This window comes from Diorhabda sublineata, chromosome 9 (genome assembly GCF_026230105.1).
Source record: "Diorhabda sublineata isolate icDioSubl1.1 chromosome 9, icDioSubl1.1, whole genome shotgun sequence".
Lineage (NCBI taxonomy): Eukaryota > Metazoa > Arthropoda > Insecta > Coleoptera > Chrysomelidae > Diorhabda > Diorhabda sublineata.
The window spans coordinates 18,350,490-18,372,469 of NC_079482.1; the positions used below are offsets into that span (position 1 = coordinate 18,350,490).

At 31.5% G+C, this 21,980-nt stretch overlaps 1 protein-coding gene across 1 annotated transcript in view; it reads right to left on the minus strand.

Moving 5' to 3' along the window:
* The window catches only part of LOC130448685 (lipopolysaccharide-induced tumor necrosis factor-alpha factor homolog), a 49,004-nt gene extending 27,838 nt beyond the window's left edge, over positions 1-21,166 (minus strand). Inside the window, exon 1 of the mRNA XM_056786158.1 lies at positions 21,034-21,166. Within this exon, the coding sequence (XP_056642136.1) occupies positions 21,034-21,110 (77 nt within the window). The 5' untranslated portion in view covers positions 21,111-21,166. The remainder of the gene's footprint in view (positions 1-21,033) is intronic.
* Between the last annotated feature and the right edge of the window lie 814 nt (positions 21,167-21,980).

Below are 21,980 nucleotides of genomic sequence, written 5' to 3' on the forward strand. Positions count from 1 at the left end.
TAATAATTTTAATTATAATTATATAGGACAGACATCTCATTATTTAGAAAACAGATTAAGTATTCTTCAATATGATAGAAAAATAAACGGATGTAAAAACTAAGCTTGTTATTGAAAATGGTAAAAAAATTTCAAACAAATTACATTTTTAATTTACACTGCACGTTTATTCAACTGAGAAAACAATCCATTCGGTAACTTAAAGTCTCGCTGTTATTGATTTCGATGACCTATAAATTGTCTCTATGTGTCCTGTGTTTTTTTATAGTATCGCTAAAGTAGGTGTGTAAATTTACCGAAGAATTGCAAAATGGATTCCCTTTTTTGAAAATAGTAAATATTACGAGGATATATTGAAAAATTCTTAGCCTACTATTGAACCAAACAAAATTTCAATGTCAAAATATTTCATTACTCAACATATTCTCTTCTTAATTGGAGACATTTATTACAACGAACCTGCAACGTCTCTAGACCTTTCAAAAAAATGTTTCTTCTTGCTCTGCAAACCAGACCTCCACAGCTTTTATTACTTCCTCGTTGGAAGAAAATTTTAATACCTTTTAAACTTTTTTTCAGTTGAGGAAAGAGATTATAGTCGGTCGGAGCCAAATCTGGTGAATATAGGGGGTGTTCTAGTAATTCAAACCCTAAATCACGAATTTTTTGCATGGCAACATGAGATTTGTGTGCAGGGGCGTTGTCCTGCAAAAACAAACACCTTTGGATAGCTTTCGCGTCTTTTCTCTATTTCCCGTAGAGTGGTCAGTAATGTCGAATAGTTAGTTCTACCCTTATCAAAAAAATCAATCATGATTACTCCATGGAAATTTCAAAAAAATGAAGCAAGAACATTTCCAGCAGATTTTTGGACACGAAATTTCTTTGGTCTTGGAGAACCAGAGTGTTGCCATTCCATCGATTGTTGCTTTCTTTCAAATCGAGCACAGATCTAACGCAATGCTTCTACCCTTGCACGCTTTTGGTGAACTTCAAACATTTGGGGATCCATTTTGCAGCAATTGACGTGAACTATATGATGAACGCGTTCGTATGAAATATTCAGTGCTTCAGATATCCGTTTTGGCCCAATTCGGCGGTCCGATAAAATCATTTTCACAATTTCGGTGGACAACTTTTTTCTTTTCATTTATTGCGTAACTCTGGTTTACTTTTTTGACTTCAAACTTTACACTGACACTTCTAATAAGTTATTGTTCGTTGCTATGGTAACGCAATATTTTGTTTATGCATGGAACTGGTCTAGGCTAACTGGATATTAATACATCCTAGTAATAATCAAGATGAAAGAGTTTTCACTTTGCAATTCAGTTTTTTCATATATCTTTTAGTTACAGAATGAATATAATATATCCAGTAGATTAACGAAAGAAACTGTATATTTCTACTATTAATCAAATTTATTCATATTTCCATTGGAATTATTTATATAAATAAATAGTAAAATAATAAGGTGTCTTGTTTTCAGTGACAATTATATTATCTAAATCATATTTGCAAATACTTTTCTGAATTGCTCAATATTATAAACATGTTTGTAATAAACAGGTCTGATTGATTTGTTATGTGTTATCACAAGTTATCTAAATTTCACATTGAATATAAAAATAGACATTTATTAAAACTTTATGGAGTTTAAATTACACAATGATTAATAATTAACAATTATATTGAGCTCAACGTACAAATAACATAATCGAGTTTTAGAAATATTCTGGTGTATACAATAACTCATAAGTTGTTGAACAAACCTCCAAATATTAATGAAATATAAAAAACCAGTAATAATAAAAGCCTTATAGTGAGTTTTAATTACAATTTAAAGAGAGAATTTGAGAGAAAATATTTATTTTTCAAAATATCTATCATTGTCTCGTGTAATATTTTGCAGTCATATCAATGATTGACTATAATTCAAACTAGATATACAATTAATTCAGTTTCCTCAAAAGGGAAGATTAATGCACTTATTCATTCCGAAATGTACATTTAACATGAAATTAATACGATATTCAGTACTACCTACGAAGATTACTTGAAGTCACGTTAAAGCGACAAAGTAAAGATCGAATAATAAATTTCAACTTTGGTATTATCTTGGTTATCAACTGTCAGGCTTGCAGATTACTGTGGGACATTCATAATCATGTCATTACATGCATAATCCAGCTGGTTATTCAAATAAAAGTAACTCAATTTTTTTTTTCGTGAAAGTTGCATATTTTTTTGCGGGTTTTCTGGAGCCTGGTTGGTAAGGAATAATGCAGTCGCGGCTGTACTCGCCATCCAAACATCTCACCACAATAAGATACGTTCTGTACATGCGAACCACACACGCACAAACATCTACGCACAAGCTCATTTATTCCTAACCAAAAAAACATCAAACTTTTTTCGTTCTCGATCAATGACCAAATGATCAGTGATCTTCTTCCAACAGGTTGTGTGCCATTGTGTAAAAATTGTGATTAATCACTTTCAGATGTGGTTATAAGTATCCAAACATAGTACTTAATGATTTATGAGTTATGTTAGGTTAGGTTAGGTAGGAACAAAACGTGGATGAGGATATCGGAATAAATATAGTTTCGTTTCCACTAAGGGTTAGTCGAAAAGAAATCGATTAAATATACAGGTACCTGAAAAACGGGAAATCCCCTGGACCAGGCGATATTTCTGCCGAACTAATTAAAGCAGGAACAAAGACACTATACGAACATATAATAAAACTGTACCAGAATTGTATGAATGGAAAATCCACAAGAAATGCGAAACATATCGAGCATTGCAGTGCTTAGTGCAATAGCAAAATGTAAGGACCTCGAGGCGGAAAAACAGATTGGTTTCAGGGCCGGCAGATCCACCTATACTGTGTTAACCAAATTATTGAAAAAAAAAATCCAATAGGACAAGAAATCCATTTATTATATTTGGATATTCAGAAGGCATATGACAGTGTACCTCTTAGTAAACTGTAGACAACGCTAGAACAAATTAAAATCAAAAACAGGTTAATAACAGCAATCCAACGAACCTACGAAAATAGTATACAAAAATTAAAGCAAACCGAGATTTATCTGATGGGTTTACAGCAACGAAAATTTAAACAAGGGTGTTGCCTTTCGCTAACGCTATTCAAGATCTACTTGAAGCAGGCCCTCAAGATGTGGAAGCGAACATGCATGGGTATGGGAATACCTCTATGAATGTATGTGCATCGGAGCAACAGTACAATAAATCTACCTGGAGGACGGAACAGAAATAAAACACTGAAAGGAATACAATTACTTATGAATGAAAATAACACAAGATGGAACACTGGAAACAGAAATATACAGTGCCAAAAAGCTATATATGTGATGAATGAAATATTATGGGACCAAACAACGAATATATAACACGATACTTAAAAGTATTATAACAAATATTAGCAAAGTATGCCAGGATAAGAAATGACAGAATAAAGCAGATAGTGAGAGTCTGATACATATTAATCGGTGACATGTACAAAGAACGTAAGAGAACAGAATACCTAAACAGATATTATAGAGGAAACTACAAGTGAAAAGAAGAAAAAGAAGACCACACAAAAGCTGGAGCGAGGGCATAGATAAGGAAATGCAGGAGAGAAAACTAACAGAAGACCTATGGCAGAATAGAGACAGATATGTATATAAGTAGCTCAATATCCTCATTAATAGTAGAACTCACAGATTTCAATAAACAACAATACTGCAACAACCACACTCTCGTTGTAACCACATAAATCGCAAAGAGATAAACAAAAAATCACCAAATGTTTAGTATTATATAACGAGTGAAAACTAATTTGAGCGGTTTTTCTTTTTGCTATGGAGACTACGAACGGCCGACGGAATTAGATCAAATTAGTATTCTGGAATGCAAACTTCGACGGAAAACATATTGTGACAACGGAATTTATGACAGCTTTAGCGCATTTCAATCATTTTAATTAGGAAGAAACGTAGTCCGTAACATTAACGATAAGAGAAATGTCAAGTTCAAAAATAGGCAGTAAAATTTTTAAAACTCCGAGTATCCTAGATTATGTATATTTAATTGGTCTTGTTCGATAATTATGTAGTAAATGTTTTTGAATGTACAATAAAAACGTTAACAGAAAACAGTATCTTATTTGAATTAACAACTTATACATAAAATAATAATATTGAATAATAAAGTAAATCTATGACCTTGAAGAATAATATTTGCAGCCCATTTTCGAAACAATGTAGATAAACGCAGTCAGTAGGTTTTATTCTCGAAAACATAACTTTTTATTCGTCACAACATGGGATTTCCTATTATTTTTAAAATATAAATATTGAATATAATAGATTCGTTCGCGGATCTGATACCGAATAAGTTCAAGGACCCATGCTTACTTTAAAAATTGTCGTTCAGTTAAGAATTTCCAGTAATAATTCTGTATTCGTGGGTCATATCAATAATTCATTTTCTTTATAGATAATTCCAAATGGTTTTAGCAGTTATTGATTCGGTTGCTCATGCGTACAACGTATTAGTTATCCTAAAATATATAAAAGAAGACAGTCGGTGGATAAACTTTTACTAGTCCTTAAATCACTGCAAAATAAAATACTGATCCGGTTTGAAATCTCAAGTATGTATATGTACGCTAACGGCAAACTAAGTAAACTCCAAAATGTTAAATATTCAGTTTTTTTTGACAATAGTTTTTGCTACACCTCTAAAACAATGTCAGTTAGAACATCGATTTCCCGGCATTATATGAATTTTACTAATCATTCTAAGGACAACTTTTATCGAACGAATTATTTTTGATAAAAAACTGGACTCAAAATAATTTTCCTCTAGACTGATGGATTAATATCAAAATAAGTCTATCGGCATGAGAATTATTTTAAAGCAAGAATATGAAACCTGAAATATGTTATTTTACTAAAATAAAAGTAAATAAATTTGTTTTTGGTTTTATTCAAAAGTATTTATTTTATATTGTTTTTCATCTACACACAGACGAGATGTAAGAAAACATACATGAAATTAACTGTCAGAAAATTGGACACATATTTCCAACACAAAATATTTTAATAGTTATTTATACAACAACTTTTATCAATTTCTATTTTTTGTAATAGTAATATTCAAAGTACCTCTGTGAGCATTATTAATTTGAAATGAAGAAGAAGTTATCGTCTATAGTTGTATTAGTACTTATTGGATTGTTGGTAGGATCGTGAACATTTATAATATTGCTTGAAGTCGAACTAGTTGTTCCCGTTAAAATTTTCACTGCGAAATTCATTTTGTTTTTTATTGAGTAGTCTACGTAACTCTCCGACTCTGAGCTGGATTTCTACCCACCGTGCTTCTTTAGTTGAATTATATCACAACCGGAATCTACTAATAGGACGACGAAGAGCGTCGAAATGTATGCCCAGTATGGTTTTTTGTATCAGGGAAATTCAAATATGTTGCGATAAGCGAGAGAATTTCTGAAAAGGTATTGATACCTCCAACTTGAGTTTTGCTGTCATACCTTATGCATGAGATAATGATCATCTGGAGCTTGCAACAGAAACTTTTCTATAGCCAACTGAATTATTTTTCAAATATGCAATGAGTTTCGTTACTGATGTCTACGTCGTTATTTACCATTAGGGTACCTTTCAGTTTTGAATAAGTTTTCAAGACTTCCACATTTTGGATTTAGTTTCAAATTAAGCTAGTAACACTCTTTCTGTGAAGATGTTTATGCCTTTTTTAGTACGCCGCTCCATAAAAGAATTATATTCCTTTAGATACTGTTCCCTGGATCTCTCAGGGAGAAGATTCATAGTCGCTGCAGTTGCCGAATCAATAACATCTTCTGGTGTGCAGTTTAAACTTTTTTCACTATTACGATCCATCACTAATAATAATACTATAATCCTTAGACGCAAAACGGATTTTTTTGAACGAATATCAAGAAATAAAAGTATGACAGTTTATGGGAGAAACGAATGGCAGAAAATATTTTTAACGCAAACGCGTGAAAAAATGAACCGCTACGGCACTTTTTTCACATGAATATTTTAACGGACGTAGAAAAAAAACATTGAAAAAAACTTGACACAATAAATTCTTCTGTCGATTGTACTTCCCGGTGAAAGGGCGAAGTCAGTCTTTGTCGCACACTAACCCTCTCTGTTTATCGTTTGCGCATCTCGGAGGCAAAGCTACGTTGGTCGATCTATACAATACATTGAAGTTTGGTATGTCACTAAAGACAACACCGCTGATCGCTTTCCTTTCCATCATGGCCAAAGGAAGATTTTTTAAAAAATGTGAAACGTTTGCGAATCCCAGAAGAGAAGAGTATAATTTTTTGTAGTATAATTTTTTATAGAAATCGATTTGTTGCTATCTCGTATTAGGTTTAATTTTGGAAAATTAGTTGGAGCATTCCGTTTAGTGTAGTCTTGTCTGGATTTTGGAAAAAACAGTTATTAGACCAAGCTGCAAGTTGCTCAATTTCGTCAGTAGCAGAGGAATTCCCAAATTTCAATAAGCTAGAAGCTACTTTGTTGCAGCCGCGACTAGCTAATTCTGGTACCACATCGTACAAAAATATTTTCGATCTGTTGGAACATGAACTGTAAGTCCGAAGTTTAACCCAGTAAAATATTTTGAGAATTTTATAATTCAGGTGTAGGTAACGATTTCTGTAGATTAATCATAATTAGAGATCCTGCATTGGTTAGAAATCTATTTTAAGTGTGCGGGTTCAGCTAATACCTCTTTTGGGGATGAAATATTAGCGTGATAAACCTAAAATGCGAGTCACGACATTATTAGTAAGTATCCTTCTCGTGTTGAAAATTATTCACTTGGAATTGATACAATCAAATATCTGTGAGCGAAAAATAATTCAGTATTGTTCCTATTCTTATAATTACTTGGAGCAATAAAATATTTATAAAACGAAAAATACAAAAAGTATCCGTTTGGTAACGAATTCTTCACAAATAGGCTTGATTATAACTAGCAAATGAACAAAAACTCTTTTTTTTATTAAGTGGAAACCATTTATGGGATGAAATTGTTTGTGACAGAACAGCTTCTAATATTAAAAGTTTTAAACATAAATTTGAATGTACTGAGTTATAGAAACAAGTATGTAATAATCAATTACCCTATATTCTTAAGATAACACCAAGTATATTTTTGAAAACTATTAAGCAATCTCATTTCTATGAACCATATCATGTAAAGTCATATGTGATTATTAAGTAGTATAATTTGAATTGATAAAATTTATCACATTTAGAAGTATTTTTCTGAAAATTAGCTTAATATAGTCCTCAATATGATAATACATGATATGATCAGGGTTCTAGTTTTATTAACAATTTTCATCATAAATACCTAAAACTACCTAGATAAGGCAATAATCGAACAAAAACGGATGTAGATAATATAGACATAAACAAGTCTGCAACCACTTACGAGGTGGTATACTTGAAAATATCTTATCAATGCAAAGAACAATACTCTTGTTGTTGATTGAATGAGATTATTGATTATCATTAATTCAGGTAAAACAATACTCCAACTGATAATTTTTGATTGAAGTTTTTTTTTCTGTACATATTCTACGAGGGCCGATTCCTTCGCTCTGCTTCAGACCCACTTGCAATAAAAAATCTGTGATCTGTGACCGGATGTGGTATCATGTTTATGATATGATGTTTAGTCATGGTGGTTATCGTATTCTTTCTAAAATAGTTACATATGTTGGAACTTACATACCATCAGGAGAGCCGTGTGTGGATTCACGCAGATTCACTAACGCCAACAATGGCGAAAAAGCAAAAAATCTAGTTATGTACATAGTTCTCTTTCGTAGTACAGGATTAGTGAGCGCAATTAAGCTTGAAATCAACGTACAGTTAGAGCAAACTGGAGTACCACAATATTAATTCAATTAATATTCGCAGCTGAATGTTGTAACACATTACACACTGTACTGCAATTGAATTTCATTGTAAAAATACTGTAAAAGTCATGAACATCCACTTTACAAGCCTAATTTGGCCATGTGTGATTCTAGTTATTATTTAACTAAAGAAACGTTCTTGTGGTCGACGTTTCAAAGACTAAGAATTAGATAGATGAAGCAATTGATCAATTTTTTGAGAGCATTCCAAAAGATTACTGACCTTAAACTTTTCAATTGTGGATTAGTACATACATAAAATCTTGTTGCAAAAAAGACTTGAGATTTTTTTTTATCTCAAAATATGTAGCCTCATTCTCGTATAACTTACATGAATTTCCCTTCTGAAAGTTGAATCTTGATTTTTTTCAGTGGTGGAAAACCTCGATGTTTCCAATATGCATTTTTAAAGCTACGTTACAGTCCAGTAGGCATATTAGGTACCACGAGGTATTAGAGACCACTTCAATCAACTATTTATCCATCTATCACTATTTAATCACCACGTGTTACTCGACACTACTCTTTTCGATAGTGAGATGTGTTTCTCGAATTCCGGCTTCCACTGTGGGCACTCTTCAACAGGTTCAGACTTGACAGTTTCTACCTTGAGTCTATAGATAATAGGTTACAATGTGACATTAAAATAAATAACCATTTTGATTTATAATTGTGTTAGAGATGGATCAAAAGGATTAGCCTTCGAGTACAGGACCAGCTGAAAGTCGCCCGAAACGATCAAAAACGCTAGACAGGTTATATATTTTAGGATGCATACGGTACATTGTCCATCGATTATTTGAAAAAGGTTGAAATTATTAATAGTGAGTATTACTATAAACTATTGGACTAAATTGGGAAGGAATTCACAAAAACGGCTCCATATGCAGCAAAGAAAATTCTCTGTCGTCAATGCAATGACTATATCGGCAAAAACTATGATCAAATTCGATTAATTGGTTCAAAAAAGAACTATCAATCAAGTAGGGAAGAAATCGCTGAAACAGGTTTCTATTGGAGATCAAAAAAACATCGTACTGTATAAAAAGCATGGAAAAGAAGGAAAAGCGAAAATATTTTGATAGAGGGAATGAAATTTGGCTTGTTTTTTGTTTGCTACACCAGGAATTTATTGATCGATGTGTTATTTTTCCTAATATTTTATACCAATTGCAGTTCTACGACCTTACACGATGCGTGTGAGTATTAGTGTTTGGATATCGTGTCTTGAAAATTCGGGTCGACACACTCGTGAGTTTTTTGAATGTTGTTTCTTTTTTTCACATATTAAATCCAACGATTGATTTTGTTTTGTTCTAAACATAATACAACCGACATCTCTTGACAATATTAGGGGATAGATTATCGAAAGATCTGATTTTATTCTTTTTTATTAAATCAACTAAGGAGTCTACTTGATACTTCTTTTTATCATTAACATGTCTAGATGATAATTATCAATGCTTAGTTTGAGTTTGGCTCATAATTATAGCTATATAATTCTTTATATCAAAAATAACTAAATAATTGTTATTAATGTAATGTGAATCAATTGAAACGTAGCAAAAGTTCCTTTCCTTAAGCCAGAAGCTTGCTGTCTCAAATGAACTCAAACAGAATACGATATGAGGAATTTTGGCTAATAAAACCTGAATGTAGAATAAAAAGAGCGAAAAGACGAAAAACTTTGAATTAAAACTTAAAAATATACAATTATATTCTACATACAATGAATACGAATTTTTTTTATATAAATTGATTTCATTTGGGGCTTAAAAAATAGTAAAAAGCTACCTCAAAGGTCACATTTTGAAAAATATTATATTCAACTACAGTTTCCGAAATAATCAACCCTGGTACAAAATGGATGAATTTGGGTTAATTTGTTTATAACGTACACACCTTAAGGGTGTGTGAAAGTGAATAGATCAATATATACCGTGACTGGATATAGTTAAACGCGGAGAACATAGTATGACTGTTTTAACGATTTACACATAAACGTACTATCAACAGCATACATCAAGAAAAGGGTGAAATGTATGTAGATTCGGAGTTCAGAAAAAAATAAAAATAAAGCGCTTTAGTGTTTTGATGAATTTGCACCATAACTTTTGGGGAAATAAACTCAAGACATTCGTTGAAATATTTCATATATAAAAATTTAAAACACTTTCTATAATTTAATTTGTTATATGTAAGACAAACCTCTTCAAAAATGTACTAACAATATTTTATCAACTAACATGATGTACTGATTTTTTGATTGCAAAATATTCTAATTTATTGTTCCTAAAAGCGGGTTTACACGCTACGACTTTTTGGCGGGCATACAAAACGTTTTGTCCAGTGAATACACATTACGTGTTTTCCCTTTCCTCAGTTTCAATTTGATTATAACGAGTTTTTTTTTTTTGTTAGTGTCTCTTTATTTGCAGTTTCTTTGTGTTCCCGCAAAACAATGCTTCTCCCATCAGTTCTTCAATTTGATAGAATATTATTTCGATTCAACAAGACGTACGTTTACTATTTCCGCGCAACGTTTTATTGAATAGGATTTGTCATATCTCACAAAACGTATACTAACACATAACGTCTAATCTAACCTTAAGTAGGCAATATGTTTTTAATTGGATATTGAGTATTGATAGACTTGAATTAACTGGACAACTTTTGATCATATGAATCTAATACAAACATAGAATAACCTAGTATTGTTATATTTAGCAAATAAGAGTCACATGATATACAACCACAATCAATTACTGTATTTCTTGGAAATATTATTTTCTACAAGTGAGAATTTTTTATAAACTAATTGAAATAAGAAAATTCAATAAAGCAAAGACATAATTTAGCCATATTTATGTATATTATTGTGGTAAGAATCAGAGACAAAAAAATGCATACAAGCCCCCATTATATGGAATTTAAAATTTAATAAAAAAATAAAAATTCACTTTTTGTTTTTTATATTTGGGTTTTGGGACGCCCTTTAATTACATATAAAACGAACGGAATTTTGTACTTTCCTCTAGAGTGCGACTCGTGAATTAGTTTAGTGGGCATAAACCAATTCATATGTTGTCCAATTTGAACATCGATTCAGATACACTCAGGACTTCAAAATTTCTACTTAAGACATCCTGCAAATTTATCGTTGGAAAAATGTATCGTTAAATGTTGAAAACAACTGTTAAGCGTCCAGCATGGATCGAGATCATAATACATCGATGTTACGATGTATCGATTAATCAACACGTGTTGCAAGCATTGGGAGAAACATAATCGATATAAAAATTTGATTTAAACAGGTTATAAGGAATAAATTTTCAATCTGTTTCTTATTGTAGAAGCTTCCTTCACTAGAACTTATCTAGAAGTGTGTCTCAACATTTTGACAAGAGTTTTCTCGAGATTTATTTTTTGCTATATATGAGTATTAGCTCTAGCAGAAAGTATGTATGAAGGAAATGAAGTACTTAGAACACCAAGATATTTTTTGCAATTTTGTATGAACTAAAATACGTAAACTTGGTATACGTAAACATTATAAACAGATTTTTTTTAGTCCGGAAAGAGCATTAAACGATACAGTCGACAATTATATTCAATAAGACCGCATTCCTATCTCTTAATTCATTTATTCTTGCTATAGGATTGTTAATAATGCAGCGGCAGCTGTGCCCACCCGCCCCCCAATTACCCACTTCCCTAATTAAAATAAACAGAGAAAACACAAACAAAATTTATGACATTTCACGCGTTATGAAATGTTATATATTCCTATAATCGTTACGGAAAAAAATTTATAGGAAATTTCATGTACTACAAATTTAGTTACCACCATTTTTATATATATTTAGCAAAAACCATAATGTAAAAAGTTTTGAGCGCTATAATTAAGATCCTTTGCATTATAGAAAAACAATTTCAAATAAAAAAGATGGCAAAAATTATTTTCTATAAAAATGATCTCCACTATTTTAGTCGTACCATGCGCACTTGGATTTATATTCAAGAGACACCCCTAAACATATTCCAAAAAAAAAACATTCTCTAGAAATTTGCAAAAAAAAATTACCCGGCGCTTGGCTTACTTTAACGATGTTTTTATTACTGGCGCTTATTGTTGGGACATCGAACTGATTAAAACAAACTTACATCAAGGTTAAATAAACGAAGTTCCAATTAGAGTTCGTAAAAATTTAGGCAAATTTACTGTTATTTTTTAGGCTAACAGCAGATGTTTAGAGTATGTATTAATTGGACTAAATTCTCACTTATGTGAAATACAAGCATATTTATAATTAATGTTTAAATAGTTAGTGTTAGAAATATTGGTGATAATATGAGTACGTATGTTAGTTCTGAACATTAAGGAAATATTAGGACATAAAAAACAAAAATATATTAACTTATAGATTAAGATTTATAGTATTTGCGAGAATAACAAAAGGTGAATAAAAATGATTAGTCAAGTATATAGCAACTATTTACTTGTACAAACAATGGGAAAAAGTCTATTTAATATTTTCGTAATTGTTAAAATGTAGATTAACAAAACAAAAATTGAAAATTTATAAAGAAGTTGCTACAAAACGTGACAATTGTTATTTCTCTCTCACAAATGTTTTTTTATAAAAGACTATTACCACTACGCTGTGCAATTTCATTGTCTTCATTCGCCAATGATCTAAAAAACCATATTTCTATTTATTTAGAGAAATTTGTGAATTAAATAAATCTCACATACCCACGCCACTGCTTTTCGCAGACTGTCTAGCAGGAGTGCTTCAAAAAAATTTTGTACATACGACTTCCGACAGCTTCGGCTAATAGAAATGCACATATATGTTTACGATTCGATGTTTTCAATGGTAAACAGTGGAGATGAGGAGTACACGTGGACTTACGGTTGTTAGAGTATTTTATACGGCGAGTAAACATTTTTCATTTCTTAATTTGGTATGAGTGCCGTGCGTATTTATGAAATATTGATTGTTCCTCTGCAATTGACATTGGAAGAACTATAACCGAAACCGAACTTCTGCAGTTATTGACACTAATTTCCGAAGTAATATTCAATTATTAAATTTCAATTACCATTTGTGATTGATCTTTTGTATTGAGATAAATTTCTATTTACTCTGATTAAATTTTGAAAACATTTTTTCACATCAATCCAAGAGTAACAAAAAAAATAACTAATTTGCGACGTTATATTAAAATTGCTACAATATACCCTTTCTCTTCTTTAGAAACCCAGTAAAATTATTCTTTGTTAGCAGTATTAGTCTAGATCCAATAATCCAAAATGAAAAAAAAGTAACAAATCTACCATTTGTGGTCAAGAACTTTATATCAAAATATAGTGAAAACATGGCAATACTGATAATTGTGGTTGTGTTGGTAAAACGTGGAAAACGTAGAATTCAATTTCTTATAAATGATAATAGATTTTATAAAATATACACTTTGATGTGTTTGTGTATAAAAAGTTTGATTTTACTACTTTGTTTAGCATTTTCAATACATTTCTTCGTAAGTCATTCAATAAAGTATTAAAGTGAAGTGTTTTTAGATTTCGGTACGTGAAGTAACCATATGTTAATACTTTATTGAATCACTTATGAAGAAATACATTGAAAATGCTAAGTAATAAAAACAAAGTTTCTATTCCATTTCTATAAATAATTCAATGTAATTCAATGTTTTTTTCTCCAATATTTTCCTAGCTCTTCTTTGTTGACTCCGATCGATACTGATACCGATCGATACTAATATAACTAAATTGTGAAACTGGCTAAATGAGTTGAATTTGGTAAATAAATATATGATTAGAAGCATTAAACAAATTATAGGGTTTATGAAGAATAACGTTCATAGTTATAATATTGTGCGGTGATAACCGTTGGCAAAAAAGCCTCCTGATAGAAACGTCGTAACACTTAAAACTACCAAAGGCTTATGTCCTTGGAAAATCTAATCAGGTACCTGGGCTTGAACCTTATAACGTCACTGCGTTGGAACCTCGCACGTGTGAGTACTGAGCTGCCTAACAAAGACGGAAATCTCGACTATGTGAACCTTAGGAGAAGACTTCTTAGAGATGTAATTTCTACACCTAGAATAGGCACTATGGCTACTTGAGATTTTGCTAATAGTTATCTGGAGAGGCTCGTTGGTGCCCTAGTTACCCGAATGACCTTGCACCCAATCGAGGTAGACTTCTCAGCCATCACTAACAAAGTCATGTATTCATGCACTCTAGTATAAGCCTACAGTACATGTCTTAAAATATTACATTATGAAAGATAAATAACACTACAGAATTAATATCTGAGGACAGATTCAATTACAATTTTTGATATACGAGTATTGCAATATGTGTTTTAAAGATAACATTCATATAATCTAAATAGTGTCATGTTCTAAAATTGATTGGCCAATTAAAAAAAACAATTAAATTTAGACTCTCGATTTGAAAACGAGTTTTAGTATTATCAATAATAAAATACAGGTTTTCTGTGTGGTCATATTAAATGGCCAAATTTATTTAAATTAATCTATATATTTTATATAAAAATGAATCCCTATTTCTCTAGGTCACACCACCACGCGTGAACGGCTGGACCGATTTCACTATTTAGTGTTGTGTTAGTTATTGTCAGGAGAAGGTTTTTATGAAAGAAAAAATTTAGAATGGAAATTAGAAAATTTAAGAATACTTTTTTAATAATACTAACTTCTAATCTAAGCTTAGCGCTTTGGACAATATAAACTTTTTTAATGTAACATTATAACGTTTGACATAGAATTGACAGAATTGCGTGCTGCAAATATCATCAGAGAGAATTAAAAAAAAGCTGAAGGTCGTTTAAAACAAACGCTTCTATCGGAGTTATTTTATTGATAAAAAATACATGTAAAATAATTAATTTATTATTTCCCACAAAAAGGTTGTAAGAAAATTGAATTTTTTAGTGTACATCACGGTTAGTTCAGACTAATTACGCCTGATGTTAAAAGTTCAATTTAATATGGAGTTTTGGTAAGTTTGGATAGACTACCATGAACGTTACTAACACAACAAGTGATATTCTCGATTATAACAGAGAGTACAATAGTTTTCTTTAATTTACAGTTGAATTTTCGTTTTTGAAAAAGTCTCAGAACTCGCAATGCTGCAAGACAGCGCAGCGTCAACCCGAAACGCGAAATGAAGTCGAACAGAAATGTTGCATTTAACCCCTATCGAGCTGCATTCAATTATAACGTAGAAATTGTAAGACATTTAGGTTTAAAAATGAAGTCATGGATTGTGTTGCGCGAGCGGTTAAGTCAAATTGACGCCACCAGAACCATTACATTTATTGGTTTCCGGATATGGGTTAGATTCTAAATATTTTTTGACTCATATTCAGCAATACAATAATTGTTTTCAAATAACGTCATTGGTGCCACAAAAGTTATTCAAGAAAATTTTATGGCAACTTTCAAGATTCGGGCTTAAATATATCATTTAACAGGTTCATTATTGCCGAATAATGACTACAAATTCTTGCAAATTTATTTAATGGGCGATGCAGCAAGACATGTCGGCAAGTCATTGTGCACATAATAATTCGGTGAAAGACCAATTGGTGGAACAACTCCAAACGTTTTTTCGTCAACGTAACGAATTGGTTACATTATTCACGACCGTTTTAGACCGCATGCCGTCTGATAATCACAAAATTGTCATAAAAGCTGATAAGACGCCAAGCGGAAGACCACACGAGACGTTTTAATGCACCAATAGGTCGCTATCGTCGTCGTGGGTGAAAATTTAGAAAACCGAAAGATTGTTTTATATCGGCGTAGCAATCAAGTGCAATATCCTATATTATTTTGGTGAGGTGAAGATGGATATCGTTTTTCAATGAAGATGCTAAATCCAGTTACAAGTTCCGAAACTAACAAAAAAGTTGGTTCAATGAATCATTATTCATACAGACTAATGGTTCAGGAAAATGAGGACAATCGTATCTTAAAATATCGGGGTCTATTCCACCAATATGCTGCGGATATGTACATGAAAGTTGAAACTGGGCGATTGACTTTTATCCGGTTGAACCAGGCAAAACTGCGTTCTAAAGAATACATTCATCTACCATGAATGCTGATGGAAATGAACAGAATGTATGTAGAACATACGTCGGAAGTCCGCGACAAATGCATGAATACGCTCAGGAAACTAGGTCGTATGTACGTCATTATAGCACACCAGATTTGTTTACAACGAAAGGGCTTGACAAAAATTAGATTTTGAATACAATTTGGACCGATTGAGACCGGTAGATTGTGAGAAATGTCAAAAAAGTACGAAAGAAATTTTTTTAAATGTGCTATTTTTGGAATAACTTTTAAACGGCTTTACCTATCGATTCTAAAAACAATTCGAATTCAAAATTTATAATTTAGTTAATTATCGGGCTTAATCGAATATTATGAAAAACGTTTCTTTTTATGCATTTACCGTAATTTAGTTTACTGTAAAGATATAAGGCCATTTCTGCGATCAAGAACAATAAGGAAGAATCAGTATTTCTGATCGTAAGATTATTTTTTTACTTTTGGTGCAAATAAAAATGTAACGTAGTTGCTAGTTAATAGTAGTTATTAATTATGAAACAAGTCATTCTATTTTGACGGTATTTACATTTACTCTATGCGTCGTGTAGACTTTCCATTCATAGAAAAAATTAGAATAAAATCTTATAGTTGGAGGAGTACGTTCTCTCCACAAGTTTAGCTCATCTAAAAGTGGGTTTAGACGGACCAAAATACTTCACCTTATAGGTAACAATTTATGTATGTTTATAGCTCTAATAATTACAAACATAACAAACTTTTAACTTTAATTTTTATTTAAAAACTGAATTACAAACGTTGGAAGGTTACAATCACCATAGATAACCTTTATATGAGAAGGACAAACGCTGACCTTCGCCACGGCACGTGTCTACGACATACATTATTCATCAAAATAGAAAAAAAATAAAAGGGAAAAAATTTGTTCCAACAGGAGCCGCAAAATGGACGGCATTTACACATGTTTCCCTGATGGTTTTGTAACTGTTCAAAGTGTTTGTGAATCTTTTGCGGTGATGGCAACCGATCAAACATTTTCCTCAAACTCATTCAAATGTGTTTTAATTGTCAATAATGGAATCACAAAACTTTCTTTAAAATACCGTAAATTTTTTTGTTGACAAAATTTCCTTTTAGGGGCAAGTTCTTTCAAGTTGGCTTTACCGATATTTGGCTGGTTAATTGCCACAAGCTTACACAGTGGAAAATCATTTAAATTATATGTAACTTTTTCTGCTCTGTTGCAATAGAAAATTTCTAAAATTTACCATTTAGAAAGGACATTATATATATATATATATATATATATATATATATATATATATATATATATATATGTATCATTTTATAATAAATCCTGTTGAGCAGCTGAAATTCCTGTCAAGTGATCAATAGATTTTACTTCTGTTCAACTGCCCACCTGATTTGAATCAATAAACTTATTTAAGATTTATTTTGCGATGTAATAAATTGTGGGAGTAGACCTGGAAAGGATGCAACCTAGGAAATGTGTTTTCTTTAATATATGTTAGTTAGATCCAACATTCCAACCTCAACCTCATTTATATCAGGAAAACCGTAGGTTACAATAAACACTGATTAGGTCCCACGTTTAAAGATGGACTATAAATAGGGTTCACACCAGCAATGAAAATTTAGTGGTCCAAAAGGACCACCTAAGTTATGATTTAGTGGTCCAAAAATATAACGTGGTAGACAAAAGTAAAAAAATTAACATATGCATGCTACACACACTTTTATACATATTTTTACGGCATATATAAATTCTTTTATGCAAAAACAGCACAGTAAATATAAAACATAGGTTTTTTTAAAAATATTTTGGGCGACAAATTTGTCGTCGATGTGTATGATTTGGGCGACAAATTTGTCGTCGATGTGTATGATTTTGGCGACATTTCTTGATGATTTGGCGACAATTGTCGCTATGTCGCCACGCTGGCGTGAACCCTAGCTATAAAATAGGTGAAATGTTCATCTCTGCAAAACAAAAAAGATACGAAAGAGGGAAACAACGTCAAAAGGTCCAAAACATGATCAACTGTAATGTAGAAAATTTGTAATTATCGTAATTATATCACAGTTCTGGTTAGTACAGTAAAATACTTTTACTGGAAAATTTCTTTTCAAAGACTACTACTGCCCGTACTCTCAACTGTGATTAGGCAGAATTTTATTTAATATTATTTTTTTATAAAAAAAACTTTAGGTTTTACTAGGAAATACTGAAACTCCAAGTACAAGTACCGAAAATTTCCAAGAAGAATTTCCATGTGGATGTACTCAATAAGTAAATTCTGATTATTATTTTGATGAATCAAAATTCTACCGAACACCAAGCATGTTATTAATTGTATCAACAACATTCTGTGACGAACCATCTACGTAATTCCAACGTCAGCATCTTATTATTTCTACGAAAAGAATTTAACTGATGGTGAAAGAGAAACTGAAACCGGTGTATCGTTATTATTAAAAACGATTTTATTTAGCTTGTTTGTTTGTGTATTTATTCATAAATTTTTTATTTATTTCTATAAAATTTAATAGTTTAAATTTTATCTTCTTACTGTTGACACATTGATATTTGGTACACACTTTTAGCACTAGTGAGGAAAGTGTGAATGAGGGACGTAGAAAATCTTTATATACAGTGATTGCATTTCGCCGCGTACTAATGTGAATTTTTTGAGTGTTGAAATCGTATTTCGAAGATGACATGATTTATTGATGTTATAACTAAAATTTTTCTTCGGAAAAAACAGAGGAAAGTTGAATTTTTATATGCACCGTCCCATTGTGGCTCTAAACAAAATTTTAAAAGTCCCCATCGCTACATGTGCAGTTAAAAATGTAATTCTAGATCAAAAGTCACAACGAATGATTTATCGTGATTCAAATAATAGTGGTTATAAAATTTGTAGCTCAAGAAATTGCCAACAAAAATATTTCATCACTTTTTGTGCGTAAAACTATTAGTTTTCTGGAAAATTTTTTTTCACAAGTTGGGATGTTTATGTTTCTCATCAAAAGTGCCTTCTTTAACACCTTTGAGGTAGAGTACACGATGCAGTTTTCAAAGTAGAGTCTCCAGAATGCATAATCTACGTCTATTTGTGATTAATATTCTTAGTTTTTTGAGATTAATAATGAAAAATTATTATTGATATAGAAATTATGAAATTTTATATTTGTTTATTATTTATTTGTAATTCTGGTACTCCATGCGACTCCACATCAATACCCATTTCTTCATTATCTTCTGTTTCCTCTATTTCCATCCCTTCAATTAAGAAATCCGATGGATATACGTCTTCAATAGGACCGTAATCATGAGCGTGAAGAAACGTATCGGGTATACATTTAAAAAATCCTAACCGAAATAATTTCCAAAAAGTGGTGAACAGAATACTCCAACTTTTCTGCAACCTCAAATCAAGTAACGTTCTTTAGCGCATTTAGAAAAAATTGTGTTTTAATAGAATATCAGAAGCAGGTGAAGGGAGAGTCAGAGTACAGAGATTTTTGAATGAGAAGAGCAGTTCACTGATACTCACTTTGGCAGATGGCCTCGTGGATGTCAATTAGCTGGCATCTCGAAGTACTTTTGATGCCAATGCATTGGATTTTCTCATATTTAGTTCCCGGCAGAGGCAGACAAGTCCTTTATGAAGCTTGAACTCTTCTGTGGTATCAACTACAGAAGAATAGAAAAAGCATCGGAGCTATATAGGAGAAAAACCAATTATTGGGACAACCTACAGAAGCTGATACAGGCAAAGTCTATCCTGGGAAACTAGAAGCAGAGAAGATCTGCTGAATGTATCAACATTCAGCAGAGGACATTCTCTTAAAGTGTGAAGCACTATGGAATTTCAGAGCCATACATCTAGGAGCGTATGAAATAGAAGACGAAGTTGTCTGGCAGCTACAACCGTTCTACATTCTCAACCTAAAAGGAGTGGGACTAACAAATCAGCTGTAAACACTGGTTTTCGAGTATTGCAGCAAGAAAGAGGGACACATAATATATGTCACTCCAATATCTACGTACATATTGTACATGAATTTTCAGAGAGCCAGCGTTTCGTAATTATTCATCTGTTCCATTCTGTTCAACACTTGTGCGTTCAACAACGTGCCCAGTCCGCGTTCCACAACAACAGTTTTACCACAACACAGATTTATCACAAATAAAAAGCACTTCTGCTATGTTTAAATAAGACAATTTATGAATAAAAATCAACTTAAAATCTTAAGAAAGCACGCCGGTTCACAAAGAAATATCACTTAATGTTAACGTTTGTTTATTCATATATTGCAAATTGACCAATACATAGAGCAGGTATAAAATAGTTTTACTTCAATAAAAGAAAGGTACGCAGATGTTTGTTAAGGTCGTATGACAATCGAGAAAGTTTGACTGTATATATTTCTTTGTCTAACACAATATGGAATACCTTCAGCACTAGTGTTGAAGTATGTATATGAAATTTTATGAAAAACTGTTAGAAAAAAGTGATACAATATTCTTTGTTGGCAATTTTTTAAGCTAGTAATTTTATAACCACAATTTTTTTAATAATTGTTAACTAGATATTAATCACGAAAATCCATTCGTTGTGACCTTTGACCCAGAGTAATATTTTTAATGGTTTATGTATCAAAGGGCTTTTTCTAAACTTCGGTCTGTTTTTTGTCTTCATTTTCCGTGAAGTAAAAAAATAAATAAGGAGAGATTCTTTGTATCTGAACAAACGAAAATCTATTTTTTAAGAATAATGCGTTAGACTTATTCTGTTTGGTTTATACTTAATTGTACTAAAGTATAGTTTATACCCTCACTGATTAGTACGCAAATATTGACGTACCTTACATAAGATCTGGTTTGTTCTTGTTTAAATAAAATGCTGATAGTGTAGATTGAAACGAACAGATCCACTAACATCCCATTTTACTTTCATCGTTTTTGTTTTGCTTCTCTGTAAATGTCAGGTGTGTTCGTTTGACTAAATATTGAAAATATATATAACGTTGCGAATAAATGACCAAATAGTGTTCTCGCTTTTTATAATTCATCAAGCCACATTTTTGATTTAAGGTTAGTTACAATCGCAAATATTTTCGAAACTCTCGTATAATGTACATATAGGGAGGAAGACAATCTAATCTAAATTCGGCTTTGATCCTAACTCAAAAATTTTTTTGAAGGTTATACTTTACAGCAAAAACAAATAAATACTCAAATCAACAGATCCGAAATTAAAAGTAGATAAACTTCGAACATTAAGAAAACATTAACGTGGGAATGAGATTAATAATATAAAAATTTATAGTTTTTTATACAATTCGCATTACTTTAAACAAATTATTAATTTAATAAATCTGTCAATATTGTTATATAATGAACATCATCTAATTCACTTTATAAAAAGAAAACTTGAACTAACCTTGTATTTTTAAAAAAACTTCACTGAACGCAAAATGAACACACTGCACACACCAATGTCGGAACTAAAAATGTTGGTTGGCTTCGAACTGAGCTTGTTTGTTATTTGGCCTCGATTTTCAAGTGATGAACTCGGCGATGGGTAGAAGTGTAGAGACTCTGGCAAACAATATTTAATGACGCAATGTATATGCATTCAGCTCTTATCTTTAATAAATTTATTGTGAATAATTTTTATCGGAAAATATTAGTTGATAAGTTACTTAGATACAGAGAAATAATAATTATACATAATTTCATAGAATTTACCAGCAAATGATATACAGGGTTATCCATTATAACGGTCCATATGTTTATTATCGTATGTTA